The sequence below is a fragment of the Nerophis ophidion genome, linkage group LG03 (assembly GCF_033978795.1).
Source record: "Nerophis ophidion isolate RoL-2023_Sa linkage group LG03, RoL_Noph_v1.0, whole genome shotgun sequence".
Classification (NCBI taxonomy): Eukaryota; Metazoa; Chordata; class Actinopteri; order Syngnathiformes; family Syngnathidae; genus Nerophis; species Nerophis ophidion.
This window is the reverse complement of record NC_084613.1, coordinates 4,282,295-4,298,109: the sequence shown is the minus strand read 5'-3', so window position 1 is coordinate 4,298,109 and position 15,815 is coordinate 4,282,295. Positions and strand designations below refer to the sequence as shown.

At 41.4% G+C, this 15,815-nt stretch overlaps 2 protein-coding genes across 4 annotated transcripts in view; one reads left to right on the top strand and one right to left on the bottom strand.

Moving 5' to 3' along the window:
- Positions 1–12,925, top strand: part of LOC133548993 (zinc finger protein 771-like) — a 28,767-nt gene extending 15,842 nt beyond the window's left edge. The window contains exon 3 of the mRNA XM_061893991.1: positions 1,514–12,925. Within this exon, the coding sequence (XP_061749975.1) occupies positions 1,514–2,545 (1,032 nt within the window). The 3' untranslated portion in view covers positions 2,546–12,925. The remainder of the gene's footprint in view (positions 1–1,513) is intronic.
- dusp23b (dual specificity phosphatase 23b) overlaps positions 8,910–15,815 on the bottom strand; it is a 26,088-nt gene continuing 19,182 nt past the window's right edge. For all 3 annotated transcript variants that reach the window (XM_061893999.1, XM_061894001.1, XM_061894000.1), the window contains exon 3: positions 8,910–13,456. In XM_061893999.1, coding sequence (XP_061749983.1) covers positions 13,271–13,456 — 186 coding nt within the window. In that variant the 3' untranslated portion in view covers positions 8,910–13,270. The remainder of the gene's footprint in view (positions 13,457–15,815) is intronic.

Here is a 15,815-nt window from a genome sequence, read left to right as displayed (position 1 = left end):
CTAATTTGCTTTTTGTTTTTGGTTTCGCTCTGTCCTCTTTGTTGAGTTAAATGTCTTTGTTTCTCACACTTTTGACTTCTTAAATGAGTTGCATGGCATTTCAAAAATTATATTTTTAATCATCCTGTTCGAGGGCAGCACGGTGGTACAGGGGGTGGTGCATGTGCTTCACAATATGAAGTAGTCCCGGGTTCAATCCCGGGCTCGGGATCTTTCCGTGTGGAGTTTGCATGTTCTCCCCTTGACTGCGTGGCTTCCCCCCACCTCCAAAGACATGCACCTGGGGATAGGCCCCTCCCACCTCCAAAGACATGCACCTGGGGATAGGCCCCTCCCACCTCCAAAGACATGCACCTGGGGATAGGTTGATTGGCAACACTAAATGGTCCCTAGTGTGTGAATGTGAGTGTGAATGTTGTCTGTCTATCTGTGTTGGCCCTGTGATGAGGTGGCCACTTGTCCAGGGTGTACGCCGCCTTCCGCCCGAATTCAGCCGAAATAGCCTCCTGCAGCCCATGTGATCCCAAAAGGGACAAGCAGTTGAAAATGGAAGGATATTGCCAGGTTCAAACACTGATGACATCTATTAAACAAGACAAAAGGCAAGGAATCAAAGAGAGACAGAATTCAATTTAGACTCAGATCTGAGGAAAGACATGGCCACTGTACTCTCTGTACAGTCCTGCACCACGCTCTGACGAAAAAGGTTTACGTCTCCTCTTTTATTTAGATATTCAATTTGTTTACGCAACAGCACGTCACAACATAAATGGGGACGGCGTGGCACAGTGGGAGTTTTGCCGTGCGCAACCCGTGGGTCCCTGGTTCAATCCCCACCTAGTACCAACCTCGTCACGTCCGTTGTGTCCTAAGCAAGACACTTCACCCTTGCTCCTGATGGGTGCTGGTTAGCGCCTTGCATGGCAGCTCCCTCCATTAGTGTGTGAATGGGTAAATGTGGAAGTAGTGTCAAAGCGCTTTGAGTACCTTGAAGGTAGAAAAGCGCTATACAAGTACAACCCATTTATCATTTATGTAAACAGTCATTGTTTTTGGTCACATTGAAGACAAAAGAAAATGATGCCTCGGGCTTGGGCTCGTCCTGAATTCAGCTTCGGCAGGTGTTTGAGGACAATAGATAACTCCTCCCGTCTCATTCCAACGGACACAGCGGAATCTTCCAAGACTTTGCTTGGTGCAACAAAGACAGCTCTCATCTGTTCACTGGAAACTCAGAGAGTGGGAAGTTTTTGGATAATTTACATACAATTTTTGTAACGGATATCCTGTTCTATGTTGTCCTTTTGTCAGGTTTCAGTGCTGCGATTATTTTCATTTTTTTTCATGACTTGTTGTATTGCTTCTGCGATTCTTTGACATACGGTATGGTTATGTCGTCTTGAAAGTCAGCGTGGCGACTGATGAGACATTTATCAGAACCTCCGGTGGCTGCAGGACAACGTCTCATGGGACAAAGCTGGATTTTTCTTAAGCATGTGGTTTGTCTCTGCAGACGGTCGTGAGAAATATTACTCTGGGCAGCGGGACTGGACCTCCAGGACGGGGCAGGAGGATTCACAGCCCCCCCACAGTGACAAAGGAACATGGGGAGCCACAGGAGGATAAAGAGGAGTTCCCATTAACTGTTCTCATTGTAAAGAATGAAGATAAGGAAAGTGAAAGTGAGGAGAAGAGAGAGGCGGAGCCTCCGAGCAGAAGCTCAACTCAACACATGACAACAGAAGCCGATGAGGACCACTGTGGAGGATCACCAGCAGACAAGCTCTTAGCTCCTCTGTCAGATAGCGACGAGACGACGTCTCACTCTCCTGACACTGATGATGAAGACTTAAACGCTGACAAGGCACGCATGAAATGTTATTACTGCGACAAAACCTTTAGTCACCGTCGTAATCTGAAAAAACACACCAGAATACACACCGGATACAAACCCTATTCCTGTTCAATCTGCGGCAAAGACTTCACTCAAAGGCAACATTTGAAAACGCACAAGAGAACGCACACCGGAGAGAAACCATTCATGTGCTCGGTTTGCTGCAAAAGATTCTCTCTGAAAGAAAATCTGAAAACACACACGAGGATACACACCGGCGAAAAACGCTTTTCGTGTCCGTTCTGCGGCAAAGCTTTTATACAAAACAGCGATTTGAAAATACACACGAGGATACACACCGGCGAAAAACCCTATTCTTGTCCGAGCTGCGACAAAGGCTTTGCCGACCGATCGACACTGGTGAGGCACATGAGAACACACACTGAGAAAGCGTTGAGTTGCAGCGTGTGCAGTAAACGATTCTCTCGGAGGGAAAACTTGACCGTGCACGCCAGAAGACACACCGGTGAAAAACCATATCCCTGCCCAAGCTGCGACAAAAGCTTCGCCGGGCGATCGACGCTTAATAAACACACCAGGACGCACACGGGAGAGAAAGTGTTGAGTTGCAGCGTGTGTGATGAACGATTCTCTTATAAGTACCAGTGTCAGAAACACAAGTGTGCTGGTCAGACAAACAGCAGCAAATGAAGCTGAAAATCAGCACATACAAACCCCGTTTCCATATGCGTTGGGAAATTGTGTTAGATGTAAATATAAACAGAATACAATGATTTGCAAATCCTTTTCAACCCATATTCAGTTGAATATGCTACAAAGACAACATATTTGATGTTCAAACTCAAACTTTATTTTTTTTTTTGCAAATAATAATTAACTTTGAATTTCATGGCTGAAACACGTGCCAAAGTAGTTGGGAAAGGGCATGTTCACCACTGTGTTACATCACCTTTTCTTTTAACAACACTCAATAAACGTTTGGGAACTGAGGAAACTAATTGTTGAAGCTTTGAATTCTTTCCCTTTCTTGTTTTATGTAGAGCTTCAGTCCTTCAACAGTCCGGGGTCTCCGCTGTCGTATTTTACGCTTCATAATGCGCCACACATTTTCCATGGGAGACAGTTCTGGACTGCAGGTGGGCCAGGAAAGTACCCGCACTCTTTTTTTTCCGAAGCCACGCTGTTGTAACACGTGCTGAATGTGGCTTGGCATTGTCTTGCTAAAATAAGCAGGGGCGTCCATGAAAAAGATGGCAGCATATGTTGTTCCAAAACCTGTATGTACTTTTCAGCATTAATGGTGCCTTCACAGATGTGTAAGTTACCCATGCCTTGGGCACTAATGCACCCCCATACCATCACACATGCTGGCTTTTACACTTTGCGTGGATAACAGTCTGGATGGTTCGCTTCCCCTTTGGTCCGGATGACACGATGTCGAATATTTCCAAAAACAATTTGAAATGTGGATTCGTCAGATCACAGAACACTTTTCCACTTTGCATCAGTCCATCTTAGATGATCTCGGGCCCAGAGAAGCTGGCAGCGTTTCCGGATGTTGTTGATAAATGGCTTTTTCTTTGCATAGTAGAGCTTTAACTTGCACTTACAGATGTAGTGACCAACTGTATTTTGTGACAGTGGTTTTATGAAGTATTCCTGAGCCCATGTGGTGATATCCTTTAGAGATTGACGTGGGTTTTTGACACAGATGGAAGGTCACGGTCATTCAATGTTGGTTTCCGGCCATGCCGCTTACGTGGAGTGATTTCTCCAGATTCTCTGAACCTTTTGATGATATTATGGAGCGTAGATGTTGAAATCCCTAAATTTCTTGCAATGTCACTTTGAGAAAGGTTGTTCTTAAACTGTTTGACTATTTGCTCACGCAGTTGTGGACAAAGGGGTGTACCTCGCCCCATCCTTTCTTGTGAAAGACTGAGCATTTTTTTGGGGAAGCTGTTTTTATAGCCAATCATGGCACCCACCTGTTCCCAATTAGCCTGCACACCTGTGGGATGTTCCAAATCAGTGTTTGATGAGCATTCCTCATATTTATCAGTGTTTATTGCCACCTTTTCCCAACTTCTTGCTGGCATCAAACTCTAAAGTTAATGATTATTTGCACAAAAAAAAATGTTTATGAGTTTGAACATCAAATATGTTGTCTTTGTAGCATATTCAACTGAATATGGCTTGAAAAGGATTTGCAAATCATTGTATTCTGTTTATATTTACATCTAACACAATTTCTTCACCCACATGGAAACAGGGTTTGTAAAAATAAAGACATTGTTATCTTTGTTTAGAAATAGAACAAGCCCATTCTGAAATTGTACAAATCATAATGTTTTTTATTTACACTTACATCTTGCGGTTAATAGTATTTTATCTTTATTTGTTGATATTTGGTGATTTAACCCCCAATTCCAAGCCTTGATGCTGAGTGCCAAGCAGGGAGGTAATGGCTCCCATTTTTATGGTCTTTGGTATGACTCGGCCGGGGTTTGAACTCACAACCTACCCATCTCAGGACAGACACTCTAACCACTTTCTGAATAAATGATCATCAGTGTTAATTTTCAATCTATCAAGAAAAAATATATATCAAAATCAAATTACAGGATGTTGTTTATGTAGTTAGCTCATTTCCCCCCACTGATATACTAACATGTGGTTTATTTTGTACATATGTAGCATCATCTACAAATATACAAATATTTGCTATTGCGACATCTAGTGGACACATTTAGAACAGCAGTTTCTGTCATTCAAAAATCTCAGGTTAAATGTTTATACTTTGCAAAGTCTTCCCTTGGGTCGCAAGTTTGAAACCCCTGGCATAGATGAACTCCTTTATAAAATATAAATATATCATGTTTTACATTTCTTCATACCTTTGGCTTGGAGTACAAATACATCCCTTTAAGTTCACATCTTTCGGACCACTTCTGGAAGCATATCATTATTTACTCTAAACCAGAGGTCGGCAACCTTTAGCACTCAAAGCCATTTTGACCTGTTTCACAAAATAAAAAAACCAATGGGAGCCACATAACTCTTTTGAAATTTAAAATGAAATAACACAACGTACAAAGTTGTTTTTTTTGCTTTGTGCTATCTATAAACCAGGGGTCTCAGACACGCGGCCCGCACCTTAATATAAACATGTAATATTAGTGCGGCCTGCGAGTTTTATTTGAATTCCACTTGACAACATCACATTTGCCAACCATCTCAAGTTTTCCAGGAGACTACCGAGTCTCAGAGCAACCTTTCTCTCGACTGTCTGCTGGTTTTCACCCAAACAACAATAATAAGGCCGTGCTATGACGACAATGCGTTTAGCGCCCTCTACAACCGTAACAAACAGCTTACCAGCCCGTTCACATGTTGTATGAGACTTCTGCAGACACACATAAGCGACTGCAAAGCATACTTGGTCAACAGCCATACAGGTTACACTGAGGGTTGTGATATAAACAACTTTAGCACTCTTGCTAATATGCGCCACACTGTGAAACCACCAAACAAAAAACCCCGCCCACCTCAACCGATGCGCGGAGTGGGGGGGAAGGGGGTGTATAATGTAGCCCGGAAGAGTTAGGGATGCATGGGATTCTGGGTATTTGTTCTGTTGTATTTATGTAGTGTTACAGTGCGGATGTTCTCCCGAAATATGTTTGTCATTCTTGTGTGGTGTGGGTTCACAGTGTGGCGCATATTTGTAGTGAAGTGAATTATATTTATATAGCGCTTTTCTCTAGTGACTCAAAGCGCTTTACATAGTGAAACCCAATATCTAAGTTACATTCAAACCAGTGTGGGTGGCACTGGGAGCAGGTGGGTAAAGTGCCTTGCCCAAGGACACAACGGCAGTGACTAGGATGGCGGAAGCGGGAATCGAACCTGCAACCCTCAAGTTGCTGGCACGGCCAGTCTACCAACCGAGCTATACCGCAAGTAAGAGTGTTAAAGTTGTTTATATCACAACCCTCAGTGTAACCTGTATGGCTGTTGAACAAGTATGCCTTGCAGTCGTTTGAGCGTTGATGGCGGGCCGGCACTCAGATAGCATAGTATTAAAGCGGACTCGACGACATGGTCGAGAGGACGTTTAAGACATTGCCATCACGGCACGCCTTCTATAGTGAAGATCTGAGAATGTCAGCATGGGAAAATTTCTGGGCGAGGCATTGAAATCCGGAAAAGCTCCCGTAAAAATGGGGCGGTCGGTAAGTATGCTGCTGGGCCACATCCGAGTGATCCAAGAGTCGCATGCGGCTCCGGAGCCACGGGTTGCCGACCCCCTGATCTACATCATTTAAAGGGGAACATTATCACAATTTCAAAAGGGTTAAAAACAATAAAACTCAGTTCCCAGTGGCTTGTTGTATTTTTTGAAGTTTTTTTCAAAATTTTACCGGTCTCCGAATATCCCCTAAAAAAAGCTTTAAAGTGCTTGATTTTCGGCTCTCTGCAAAGACACTGGCCATTTCCCTGTGACGTCACACAGTGCTGCCAATGTAAACAAACAATGGGAATACCACAGCAAGATATAGCGACATTAGCTCGGATTCAAACTTGGATTTCAGCAATTTAAGCGATTCAACAGATTACGCATGTATTGAAACAGATGGTTGGAGTATGAAAGTATTGAAGAAGAAACTGAAGCTATTGAGCGAATAGCTATTGACGCTATTCATAGCCATAGCATGGCCGAATAGCTGCGTTAGCATCGCCGGTAAAATGTGCGGACCAAACGATCAGGACTTTCGCATCTTGTGACACGGGAGCAACTTAAATCCGTCGATTGGTAAGTGTTTTTTTTCCACATCTGCAGGTTATCCATACATCTCTGTGCCATGTCTGCTTTAGCACCGCCGGTAAATAGCATGTTAGCATCGATTAGCTGGCAGTCAACATCAACAAAACTCACCTTTGTGATTTCTGTGACTTTATCGTTGCAAATGCATTTGCAGGTTATCCATACATCTCTGTGCCATGTCTGTCTTAGCACCGCCGATAAATAGCATGTTTGCGTCGATTAGCGTAGCATGTTAGCATCGATTAGCTGGCAGTCACGCCGCGACCAAATATGTCTGATTAACACATAAGTCAACATCAACAAAACTCACCTTTGTGATTTCGTTGACTTTATCATTGGAAATGCATCTACAGGTTATCCATACATCTCTGTGCCATGTCTGCTTTAGCACCGCCGGTAAATAGCATGTTAGCGTCGATTAGCGTAGCATGTTAGCATCGATTATCTGGCAGTCAACATCAACAAAACTCACCTTTGTGATTTCTGTGACTTTATCGTCGCAAATGCATCTGCAGGTTATCCATACATCTCTGTGCCATGTCTGCTTTGGCACCGCCGGTAAATAGCATGTTAGCGTCGATTAGCTGGCAGTCACGCCGCGACCAAATATGTCTGATTAGCACATAAGTCAACATCAACAAAACTCACCTTTGTGATTTCGTTGACTTTATCATTGCAAATGCATCTGCAGGTTATCCATACATCTCTGTGCCATGTCTGCTTTAGCATTGCCGGTAAATAGCATGTTAGCGTAGCATGTTAGCATCGATTAGCTGGCAGTCACGCCGCGACCAAATATGTCTGATTAGCACATAAGTCAACAACATCAACAAAACTCACCTTTGTGATTTCGTTGACTTTATCGTTGCAAATGCATCTGCAGGTTATCCATACATCTCTGTGCCATGTCTGCTTTAGCACCACCGGTAAATAGCATGTTAGCATCAATTAGCTGGCAGTCAACATCAACAAAACTCACCTTTGTGATTTCGTTGACTTTATCGTTGCAAATGCATCTGCAGGTTATCCATACATCTCTGTGCCATGTCTGCTTTAGCACCGCCGGTCAATAGCATGTTAGCGTCGATTAGCGTAGCATGTTAGCATCGATTAGCTGGCAGTCACGCCGCGACCAAATATGTCTGATTAGCACATAAGTCAACATCAACAAAACTCACCTTTGTGATTTAGTTGACTAGTTGCAAATGCTTAGCATCGCCGGTCAAATGTGGAGACACTCTGGCACATTCAATGGGGGTCTGGCGGCAGACACTTTGGCATCTTGGGGCCAGTGGTGCAACTTGAATCCCTCCCTGTTAGTGTTGTTACACCCTCCGACAACACACCGACGAGGCATGATGTCTCCAAGGTTCCAAAAAATAGTCAAAAAAACGGAAAATAACAGAGCTGAGACCCGGTGTTTGTAATGTGAAAATGAAAATGGCGGGTGTGTTACCTCGGCGACGTCACATTATGACGTCATCGCTAAAAGACGATAAACAGAAAGGCGTTTAATTTGCCAAAATTCACCCATTTAAAAAAATAGATGGTCTTTTTTCTGCACCATCAAGGTATATATTGACGCTTGCATAGGTCTGCTGATAATGTTCCCCTTTAAGTTGTTTTAAACAAGATAATTTGCTTTTTAAAATGTGTTATATTCTATTATTTGTCCCTATGGTAACATGATTATTGCTTATGTGAGTGTTGTGTATGTATGACATATCTATGCAGTCAGCAATGTATGCTTCAACTAAATTTGCTTTAATAAATCTGCTGAATATTTGGTAAATATGTATTTGGTTCCAGTGTTCATTTTGACAGCAGGTTTTTGGTCCGTAGTCTTCTGATGGAAATGTATTTTAGTTATCTAAATTTAGTGTGAGTCTAATTTCACATTTTACTCTGTCGAACAAAATATAAATATTACAATAAAGCACATATTCACAGTTTTTCTTCATTTTTTAAAGCACCTTCATTTTTGCTACCTGCAAACACAAAAGTCGCATGAACTCATGGTCAGGAATGATGTAAATATACATTGTTTTTTGCTCCATGTGTCCATGTCGATAAATATCTTTCAGGCTTGTTTTTTCATTTTTGTATACAAAACCCAAAACCAGTGAAGTTGTCATGTTGTGTAAATGTTAAATAAAAATGGAATATAATGATTTGCAAATCCTTTTTCAACGTATATTCGATTGAATAGACTGCAAAGACAAGATATTTCATGTTCCAACTGGAAAACTTTATTATTTTTGCAAATATTAGCTCATTTGGGATTTGATGCCTGCAACGTTTCAAAAAAGCTGGCACAAGTGGCCAAAAAGACTGAGAGAAGTTTAGGCATGCTCGTCAAAGACTTATTGGGAACAGGCGGGTGCCATGATTGGGTATAAAAGCAGCTTCAATGAAAAGCTCCCTCATTCACAAACGAGGACGGGGCGAGGGTCATCACTTTGTCAACAAATGCCTGAGCAAATTCTTTAAGAACAACATTTCTCAACCAGCTATTGCAAGGAAATTAGGGATTTCACCATCTACGCTCCGTAATATCTTTAAAAGGTTCAGAAAATGTGGAGAAATCACTGCACGTAAGCCATGACATTACATACCTTCGATCCCTCAGGCGGTACTGCATCAAAAAGCAACATCGGTGTGTAAAGGACATCACCACATGGGCTCAGGAACACTTTAGAAAACCACTGTCAGTAACTACAGTTTGTCGCTATATATGTAAGTGCAAGTTAAAACTCTACTTTGCAAAGCGAAAGCCATAGGAGGTAGCGGGGAGGTTTATATTGTAGGGTCCCGGAAGAGTTAGTGCTGCAAGGGGTTCCTGGTATTTGTTCTGTTGTGTTACAGCGCGGATGTTCTCCTGAAATGTGTTTGTCATTCTCGTTTGGTGTGGGTCCACAGTGTGGCGCATATTAAAGTTATTCAAACGGGCACCCTCAGTGTGACCTGTAGGGCTGTTGACCAAGTATGCCGTGCATTTACTCAGACGTAGATATTATGTGAGTGGGTCGGCACGCAAAGGCAGTTATCGGCGCTCTGTACTTCTCTCTACGTCCGTGTCGTGTACCACTCCATACAGCGGCGTTTTAAAAAGTCATACATTTTACTTTTTTGAAACCGATACCGATAATTTCAGATATCACATTTTCACATATCAACAGTAGGACATTTAAATATTTAATTTGACGTTTTGTTTTTGATTTGTTTTGATGTGGTCATGGTTTGACATCACTGTTAAAAATACATATTGTTCTATTTCAGTGAATATTTTATTACACAATTTTTGGTGACACTTTAGTATGGTGATCACATATTCACCATTAATTACTTGCTTATAAACATGTAAATTAGTAACATATTGGCTCTTAATTAGTCATTATTAAGTACTTATTAATGACTTATTCTGCATGGTCTTATTATACGAGCAGTAGGCTATTAATTAGGTCTTCCCTCAATAACCTCAGAATTATTGATTATTAGTAACTCTAACCCTAATATGTTCCCCTAGTGTCCAAATAACTCTAAATTAAGTCTTTGTCACTTTAATAAGCAACTAATTAATGCTGAATATGTTCCCCATACTAAAGTGTTACCCAATTTTTTAAGTATTTTATTAGTAGATTTTTTTTTTAAACTAAAATGTAAAAGTTGCAATAATTTGACCTCAAAATGTAGTGTATATTGCGGTAAATGGAAAAACCCTACTGCTGTTTTTATGATTTAAAAACAGCTAAGTTGCCATAATTTTACTGTAAAAAAAATGCAATTTTACACTAAAATTCTGGCACCTGAGCTGCAAGTTTTTTTTGTTTTTTTTTACCGTATATAAACAACTACAGATTTTTTTGGGTGTATTACTGTAGATGCCAAAATGGCACCACAGTTTATTACAGTAAACATTTTTTTTTTTTTTTTTCAATTTATGGAAAAATGCTCTAAAAATCTCAGTAAATTTCACAATTTGACTATGGAAATCTATTGCTACTTTTCCATTGTACACTTTGATGGATAACTTGCTTTGAAATCATTATTACTAGTATTTATTTCTATTTTTTTTTAAATGGTTTGAATGTTGCCCTGCGATGAGATGGCGACTTGTCCAGGGTGTACCGCACCTTCCGCCCGATTGTAGCCCCCCGCGACCCCATGTCATGTTTATGTGATCATGTTTTGTTTTAGTCATGTTGTATTTGTTTTTTGGCCACTCAGTTCCTTGTTTTTGCACTTCCTGGTTTGTTTTGTCACCATGACTACCCATTAGTTTTCACCTGACCTCATGTCTCACACCTGTTTTCACTAATCACCACAATATTATTTAAGCCTGTCTGTTTCTGTTCTTCGTCCTGGCAACATCACCTCTTTTACACGGTCTATCTACCTCTGCTACCCATGAGATTCCTGTTTATTGTAGTTCATGCTTCATGCCATGCCACAGTACGTGTTTTTGTTTCGTGTTCATAGTTAATTGCCTTTGTGCTAGTCTTTTGTTTTTCATTAGTCAAGTTTGTTCTCCGCCATTGTGCGCGCCTTTTGTTTGCTTTCTTTTTTTGTAGTTTGTTAATGTTAAAATAAAGTGTGTATTTACATTCACGTCTTGCCGTGCCAACTTTCCTTTGCCTTAGGAAAACAATCCACGCCCAAGTCCTAGTCGTGACACCCCAAAGGGAATAAGCGGTAGAAAATGGATGGATGGGTTTGAATGTTTGATAGCATATTTTTGCATAATTACACAATATTTAAGTTAACTTCATTTGGCGATTACATGGAGTACATATATTTTTTTAAAGAAAGAATACATTTTGTAAGAATGGTTACAGTACTTTATTGACACATATCATGTGCAGGGTTTCCAGGGCCAAATAAAATGTGTGGCTGGCCGGGCCTTGAGTTTGACTCCTGTGTTCAAGAAGAACCGCTCCAGAAAAATCCAGACAAAAATCCTTGCCGCCATTAATGAGAAGAATAAAGGAGATTAATTTCACATTTGTGGCTACGAAAAAACGCGGGTTTGTCTCTGTGCGATACAGAAAATGACTATATGGTGATATTGGAGTATACCTTCTCACGCAGTTGCTTTTAGCTGCGGGCATTACACTACAGGCTCTTCTCGCTCATTCTTGTCTCTCCTTCTCACAGAGACTTAAAACAAGTTCACCTTCTTACATACTTTAACGTGTGCAACGTCGCACGCTCCCGCAAAGCAGACAGGTAGCGGCATGGTAACGTTAGCTGAGATGCTAACGGTGGTAATACGAGAGAAAGAAGGTGGTAACAAAAGGAGGAAGAATTCATTCCCAAGAAAAACAGCAGGGGGTCCATCGTCCGGCGGCGGTTTGGCTCCAAGTGGGAATATGTTCAACATTTATGCGGCAAAAGCGTTGCTACAAAAAGTAGCAGCACTGCTAATACGTAGCGTCATTTGAAAAGTCACCCGCTAGATCAGGGGTCGGGAACCTTTTTGGCTGAGAGAGCCATGAAAGTCAAATATTTCAAAAATGTATTTCCGTGAGAGCCATATCATATTTTTTAACACTGAATACAACTAATTTTTAAGTAAGACCAACATTTTTAGAGTATAATAAGTCTCTTATTCTTTTTAATAACATTGTTATTTTGAAGCTAACCAATAATAAATCAAACGTCATGTCTGTTGATCATGTTTTTGTTTGGCTATGTGCTGTTTGTCCTTTGGACTCTTTAAGTTCCTGTTTTTTTCCCACTCCCTTGTCTGGTTTCCTTGGTGACTCATTATGTCCACCTGTCTCTGGTGGACAAAATGCCCGCTCACCTGCTTCCCGAGCACTAATCAGAGGCAGTATTTAAGCTCGTCTTTGCCAGTCAGTCGCCCTGGCGTCAATGTGATCTTTTCTTACTCTGTCCTGACTTGTTTCATGCCTTGCCATAGTTTTGTGCTTCATGCCATGCCAAGTAAGTTTTGTTTGATTTATGTTCATAGTCTGTTTTTGCGTTAGCTTTGTTCCTTAGCTCAAGTTGTGCCTCCACTGTGAGCGATTTTTGTTTGTATCTTTTTTTTTGGTTTAAATTAAATCATGTTTTTACCTAAATGCCATGTCCCGAGTAGTCCGTCAACCTTCCTGGGGGAACGACGCCCCCATTGTGACATAAAATACTTCCTACCATTAACGCGACTTCTTGAACAGGTGTGGTAGAAAAACGGACGGATGGGTTTAAATGCATGAGAATGTTTTATATTTTGCACGTTATTTTTAGCACTGTGATTGCCAGAAAAATTATTCCTGATTATCGTGTCAAGCAATGTCAGCTAAGATTTATCCGAGAGCCAGATGCGGTCATCAAAAGAGCCACATCTGGCTCTAGAGCCATAGGTTCCCTACCCCTGATCTAGTGCTTTCCTGAGAAGATGAGACATGAAAAAAAAAAAAAGTATTGAGCAGGAAGCTGATGTTTACGGAGCGACAGCGTCTGTTTAGGTTTAGGTTTATGCAAAGTAGCCAACATTGGATTTTAGCATCAATTTTTCCTCCCCGTCCTTGATGTATTGTTAAAATATGACTTTTGGATGTAAACTTTAGCCCTCAAACACTAAACTATTTATTGCGTTGATAAAACTGTACCACCGCTTTTTCCTGGTCGTTGGTTTCTATGGAGCCTTGGCGCAGTCGGCGGATCTCCTCGATGGCTTCGATGCCGGAGATCCTCATGGTCTTGACCAGGTAGCAGGCCAGCATGGTCCCAGTCCTGCCGTGGCCGTGCATGCAGTGGGCGGCCACAGCCTGGGAAGGAACAACATTTTCACTCGTCTGTAACGTCTTAAATCTCTCCAGAGACCTTCATGCAAACATGCCGTTTTTTTTTAATTTAGTTTCCTCTCAAACTGTGTGTGTGTGCGGACATACGCTATATTGCCAAAAGTATCTGGCAACCCATCCAAATGATTAGAAACAGGTATCAGGCAGAATTCTTATAGTGTTCCCAATGTTAAAAGGGGAACATTATCACAATTTCAAAAGGGTTAAAAACAATAAAAATCAGTTCCCAGTGGCTTGTTGTATTTTTTGAAGTTTTTTTCAAAATTTTAACGGTCCCGGAATATCTTTAAATAAAGCTTTAAAGTGCCTTATTTTCGCTGTCTTCAAAACCACTGTGACGTCACACAGTGCTGCCAATACAAACAAACATGGCGGTTACCACAGCAAGATATAGCGACATTAGCTCGGATTCAGACTCGGATTTCAGCGGCTTAAGCGATTCAACAGATTACGCATGTATTGAAACAGATGGTCGGAGTATGGAGGCAGATAGCGAAAACGAAATTGAAGAAGAAATTGAAGCTATTGACGCTATTCGGCCATAGCGTGGGTGTCCCTAATGAAGTGGCCCATAGCATGGCTGCCTTGTTAGCATCGCCGGTAAAATGTGCGGACCAAACGATCAGGACTTTCGCATCTTGTGACACTGGAGCAACTTAAATACGTCGATTGGTAAGTGTTTGTTTCGCATTAAATGTGGGTATCTAGTTTCAAATGTACATACAGCTAGCGTAAATAGCATGTTAGCATCGATGTTAGCATCAATTAGCTGGCAGTCATGCTGCGACCAAATATGTCTGATTAGCACATAAGTCAACAACATCAACAAAACTCACCTTTGTGATTTAGTTGACTTAATGGTTGCAAATGCATCTGCAGGTTATCCATACATCTCTGTGCCATGTCTGTCTTAGCATCGCCGCTCAAATGTGGAGACACTTTGGTACATTCGATGGGGGTCTGGCGGCAGATTTCTTGCCAGTGGTGCAACTTGAATCCCTCCCTGTTAGTGTTGTTACACCCTCCGACAACACGACACTTTGGCATCTTGGGGCCAGTGGTGCAACTTGAATCCCTCCCTGTTAGTGTTGTTACACCCTCCGACAACACACCGACGAGGCATGATGTCTCCAAGGTTCCAAAAAATAGTCAAAAAAACGGAAAATAACAGAGCTGAGACCCGGTGTTTGTAATGTGTTGAAAATGAAAATGGCGGGTGTGTTACCTCGGCGACGTCACGTTCTGACGTCATCGCCTCCAGCGCGATAAACAGAAAGGCGTTTAATTTGCCAAAATTTACCCATTTAGAGTTCGGAAATCGGTTAAAAAAAAAGATGGTCTTTTTTCTGCACCATCAAGGTATATATTGACGCTTACATAGGTCTGCTGATAATGTTCCCCTTTAAGGGATAAAACAATTGTTTACAAATTTGGTGAATAAATAACCCAAAAAATTAATATTTTGTTGTTTTCTTACTGTACCGAAAATGAACCGAACTGTGACCACTAAACCGATGTACATACCGAACCAAACTTTTTGTGTACCGTTACACCCCTATAAATATATATACAGTGGGGCAAAAAAGTATTTAGTCAGCCAGCGATTGTGCAAGTTCTCCCACTTAAAATGATGACTGAGGTCTGTAATTTTCATCATAGGTACACTTCAACTGTGAGAGACAGAATGTGAAAAAAAAATCCAGGAATTCACATTGTAGGAATTTTAAAGAATTTATTTGTAAATTAAGATGGAAAATAAGTATTTGATCAACCATTCAAAGCTCTCACTGATGGAAGGAGGTTTTGGCTCCAAATCTCAGGATACATGGCCCCATTCATTCTTTCCTTAACACGGATCAATCGTCCTGTCCCCTTAGCAGAAAAACAGCCCCAAAGCATGATGTTTCCACCCCCATGCTTCACAGTAGGTGTGGTGTTCTTGGGATGCAACTCAGTATTCTTCTTCCTCCAAACACCACCAGTTGAGTTTATACCAAAATGGATACATGGATGATACAGCAGAGGATTGGGAGAATGTCATGTGGTCAGATGAAACCAAAATAGAACTTTTTGGTATAAACTCAACTCGTGGTGTTTGGAGGAATAAGAATACTGAGTTGCATCCCAAGAACACCACACCTACTGTGAAGCATGGGGGTGGAAACATCATGCTTTTGTCATGATCCACGTCTTGGATCATGGCATATTCTTTGTTTTGGTTCAGTTTGGTATCACATTGTGTCTAGTGTTTGTCTTCCTCAGTTCTTTGTGGCACTTCCTGGTTTCTTTCTGTTGTCCTAGCAACGCAGTTGTGTCACCTGCC